General features: G+C 71.6%; 1 protein-coding gene across 1 annotated transcript in view; it reads left to right on the top strand.

Annotated features, from left to right (window-relative positions):
- Positions 1-3,056, top strand: part of UNC5A (unc-5 netrin receptor A) — a 5,659-nt gene extending 2,603 nt beyond the window's left edge. The window contains exons 8-16 of the mRNA XM_026063564.1: positions 63-264; positions 803-1,096; positions 1,179-1,266; positions 1,353-1,521; positions 1,639-1,872; positions 2,073-2,222; positions 2,325-2,489; positions 2,566-2,744; positions 2,820-3,056. Of these exons, the coding sequence (XP_025919349.1) occupies positions 63-264; positions 803-1,096; positions 1,179-1,266; positions 1,353-1,521; positions 1,639-1,872; positions 2,073-2,222; positions 2,325-2,489; positions 2,566-2,744; positions 2,820-2,985 (1,647 nt within the window). The 3' untranslated portion in view covers positions 2,986-3,056. The remainder of the gene's footprint in view (positions 1-62; positions 265-802; positions 1,097-1,178; positions 1,267-1,352; positions 1,522-1,638; positions 1,873-2,072; positions 2,223-2,324; positions 2,490-2,565; positions 2,745-2,819) is intronic.
- The last annotated feature ends 30 nt before the right edge of the window (positions 3,057-3,086 follow it).

The following is a 3,086-nucleotide window of genomic DNA, read 5'->3' as shown; positions in this document are numbered from 1 at the left end:
GGGGGGCTGCCAGGCCATTTCGGCGGTGCCAAGGGTGCTGGGGTGCGCGTGGCGCTCACGCCCTGCCGCCAGCAGCCGCCTCGGGCGCCGAGGACGTGGCGCTGTACGTGGGGCTGGTCGCCGTGGCCGTGTGCCTGGTGCTGCTGCTGCTCGTGGGGGTGCTGGTGTACTGCCGCAAGAAGGAGGGCCTGGACGCCGACGTGGCCGACTCCTCCATCCTCACCGCCGGCTTCCAGCCCGTCAGCATCAAGCCCAGCAAGGCGGGTGAGCGAGGGCCCTGCCTGCTGCAGGGGACGCCGGGGGGGTGCACACCTGCACTGCGACCCGCGTGCTGGCGGGGCGCTGCGGCCCTCGGCCCCTGGTCGGCTGTGCCCCACGGGGTCCCTGGGACGGGGCGCTCTGCCCTGGGGGGTCCCTGCCCCTARGTATGGGCTCTGCCCCATGGGGTCCCCAGCCTTGGGTAGCAGACTCTGCCCTATAGGGTCCTGAGCAGAGGCTCTGGGCCCATAGGATCCCTGGCGCTGGGCAGGGGCTCAGTGCCCTATAGGGCTCCTGGCTGTGGGTTGGGAGCTGGCTGTAGAGGGTCCATGGTCTCGAGCAGGGGCTCTGTGCCCCATGGGGGTCCCTGGCCCAGCTAGGGGCTTGGTGCCCCACGGACCTCCAGGGGTGGCCATGCCCCTAGGGCATCCCTGGCCCTGGGAGAGGTGCCCTGTGCCCCCCGGCTCCCCAGGGTGAGGGCTCTCCCGGTGCTGTGGTGCCCTGTCCGAGGGCTCTGGCGCCACGGCCCGCTCTGTGCCCGCAGACAACCTGCTCACCATCCAGCCCGACCTCAGCAGCACCACCATGACCTACCAGGGCTCGCTGTGCCCGCGCCAGGACGGCCCCGCCAAGCTCCAGCTGCCCAACGGGCACCTGCTGAGCCCGCTGGGCGCCGGGCGGCACACACTGCATCACAGCTCACCCGCGGCCGAGGGCGCTGACTTCGTGGCCCGCCTCTCCACCCAGAGCTACTTCCGCTCCCTGCCCCGCGGCACCACCAACATGGCCTACGGCACCTTCAACTTCTTGGGGGGGCGGCTCATGATTCCCAACACAGGTACAGCAGGGTGGGCAGGGGGGCGCGGGGTGCACGGGGCTGCACATCGCCGCGGGGCTCACCCTGCTGCCCGCGCCCGCAGGGATCAGCTTGCTCATCCCGCCCGATGCCATCCCGCGGGGCAAGATCTACGAGGTCTACCTGACGCTGCACAAGCAGGAGGAGGTGAGGTAGGTGCCGCGGCTGGGGCTGACGCGGTGCCGGTGGCGGGGCCCCCGCCGTGCCAGCCCCCATCACCCCTCTCCTGCCGCCCCAGGTTACCCCTCGCCGGCTGCCAGACGCTGCTGAGCCCCATCGTCAGTTGTGGCCCCCCGGGCGTCCTCCTCACCCGCCCCGCCATCCTGGCCATGGGCCACTGCGTGGAGGCCAGCGCTGAGAACTGGAGCATTCGGCTCAAGAAGCAGTCGTGCGAGGGCACGTGGGAGGTAGGTGCCTGCTGGGGTGATGTCACCCCCCCCGCCGAGGGTTCACGGGGGGCAAGCGGAGCCGGCCAGGCCCCCCCATGCCCGGGCAGGGACCGCATCTCTCTCTCCGTGCCGCAGGACGTGCTGCAGCTGGGCGTGGAGCCATGCTCGGAGCTGTACTACTGCCAGCTCGAGGCGCAGGCCTGCTACATCTTCACGGAGCAGCTGGGGCGCTTCGCGCTGGTTGGGGAGTCCCTCAGCATGGCGGCCTCCAAGCGCCTCAAGCTGGTCCTGTTCGCGCCGGCCGCCTGCCCCTCGCTGGAGTACAACATCCGGGTGTACTGCCTCAGCGACACCCAGGACGTGCTCAAGGTACCGCCGCGYGGGCTGCCCGCCTCCGGCCCGGCTGCGGACACGGGCGCGGGKTTTGTGCCCTGGCCTCGGGTTGCCTTGGGGCTGGGTTTGCGCCCCGGGCTCAGGGTGCCGTGGGGCTGGTTCCCAGTGCAGAGGCGGGTGCAGGGTTTGCACCCTGGGCTGGCGGGTGCTTGGCTAACCTCCACCCATGCTGGCAGGAGGTGATCCAGCTGGAGAAGCAGATGGGAGGCCAGCTGATCGGAGCCCCCCGGGTGCTGCACTTCAAGGACAGCTACCACAACCTGCGCCTCTCCATCCAYGACATGCCCAGCTCCCTCTGGAAGAGCAAGCTCCTGGCCAGCTACCAGGTAAGAAGCCCGGCTGGCCCTCGGCTCCGCTCCCTGGCACAGGAGCCCATGTCCGTGGCGGGGGGGGCCCTGCCGCCGTGACGGCGCGTGTCCCCGCCGCAGGAGATCCCCTTCTACCACATCTGGAGCGGGCTGCAGCCCTACCTGCACTGCACCTTCACCCTTGAGCGCCTCAGCCCCAGCACCTGCGAGCTGGCCTGCAAGATCTGGATCTGGCAGGTGGAGGGCGACGGGCAGAGCTTCACCATCAACTTCAACATCGCCAAGGTGAGGGGAGGGCCGTGGGCCCGGCGCTGGGGCCGGCGGGCCCCGTGCCAGGCTCACCCCCGCCACGCTCCCCCAGGACACGAGGTTCTCCGACTGGCTGGTCCCCGACGGCGAGGTGGGCTCCCCGGCCCTGGTGGGCCCCAGTGCCTTCAAGATCCCCTTCCTCATCCGCCAGAAGATCATCAGCAGCCTGGACACGCCGTGCGCCCGCGGGGCCGACTGGCGGACRCTGGCCCAGAAACTCAATCTCGACAGGTAACCGCCGACGGGGCCGCGCCGGGCACCGGGTGGCCGCGGCCGGCCCCTGACGCTGTGCCTCCCGCCCCGCAGCCACCTCGGCTTCTTCGCCTCCAAGCCCAGCCCCACGGCCATGATCCTCAACCTGTGGGAGGCGCGGCACTTCCCCAACGGCAACCTCTCGCAGCTGGCGGCCGCCGTGGCCGAGGTGGGCAAGCAGGACGGCGGCCTCTTCTCCGTCTCCGAGGCCGAGTGCTGAGCGCGGCCGGCCCCCCGGCCCCTGTACAGCCCCTCTCCCGGGAGACCGCGGCCGGCCGCGGGGCAGCCGGGGGCCCCCACCGCCCCGGGCGCCCCGGAGCC

Source organism: Apteryx rowi, unplaced genomic scaffold (genome assembly GCF_003343035.1).
Source record: "Apteryx rowi isolate R43461 unplaced genomic scaffold, aptRow1 scaffold_2, whole genome shotgun sequence".
Taxonomy (NCBI): Eukaryota; Metazoa; Chordata; class Aves; order Apterygiformes; family Apterygidae; genus Apteryx; species Apteryx rowi.
The sequence above is the reverse complement of the archived record's forward strand: the minus strand, read 5'-3'. Positions and strand labels throughout refer to the sequence as shown.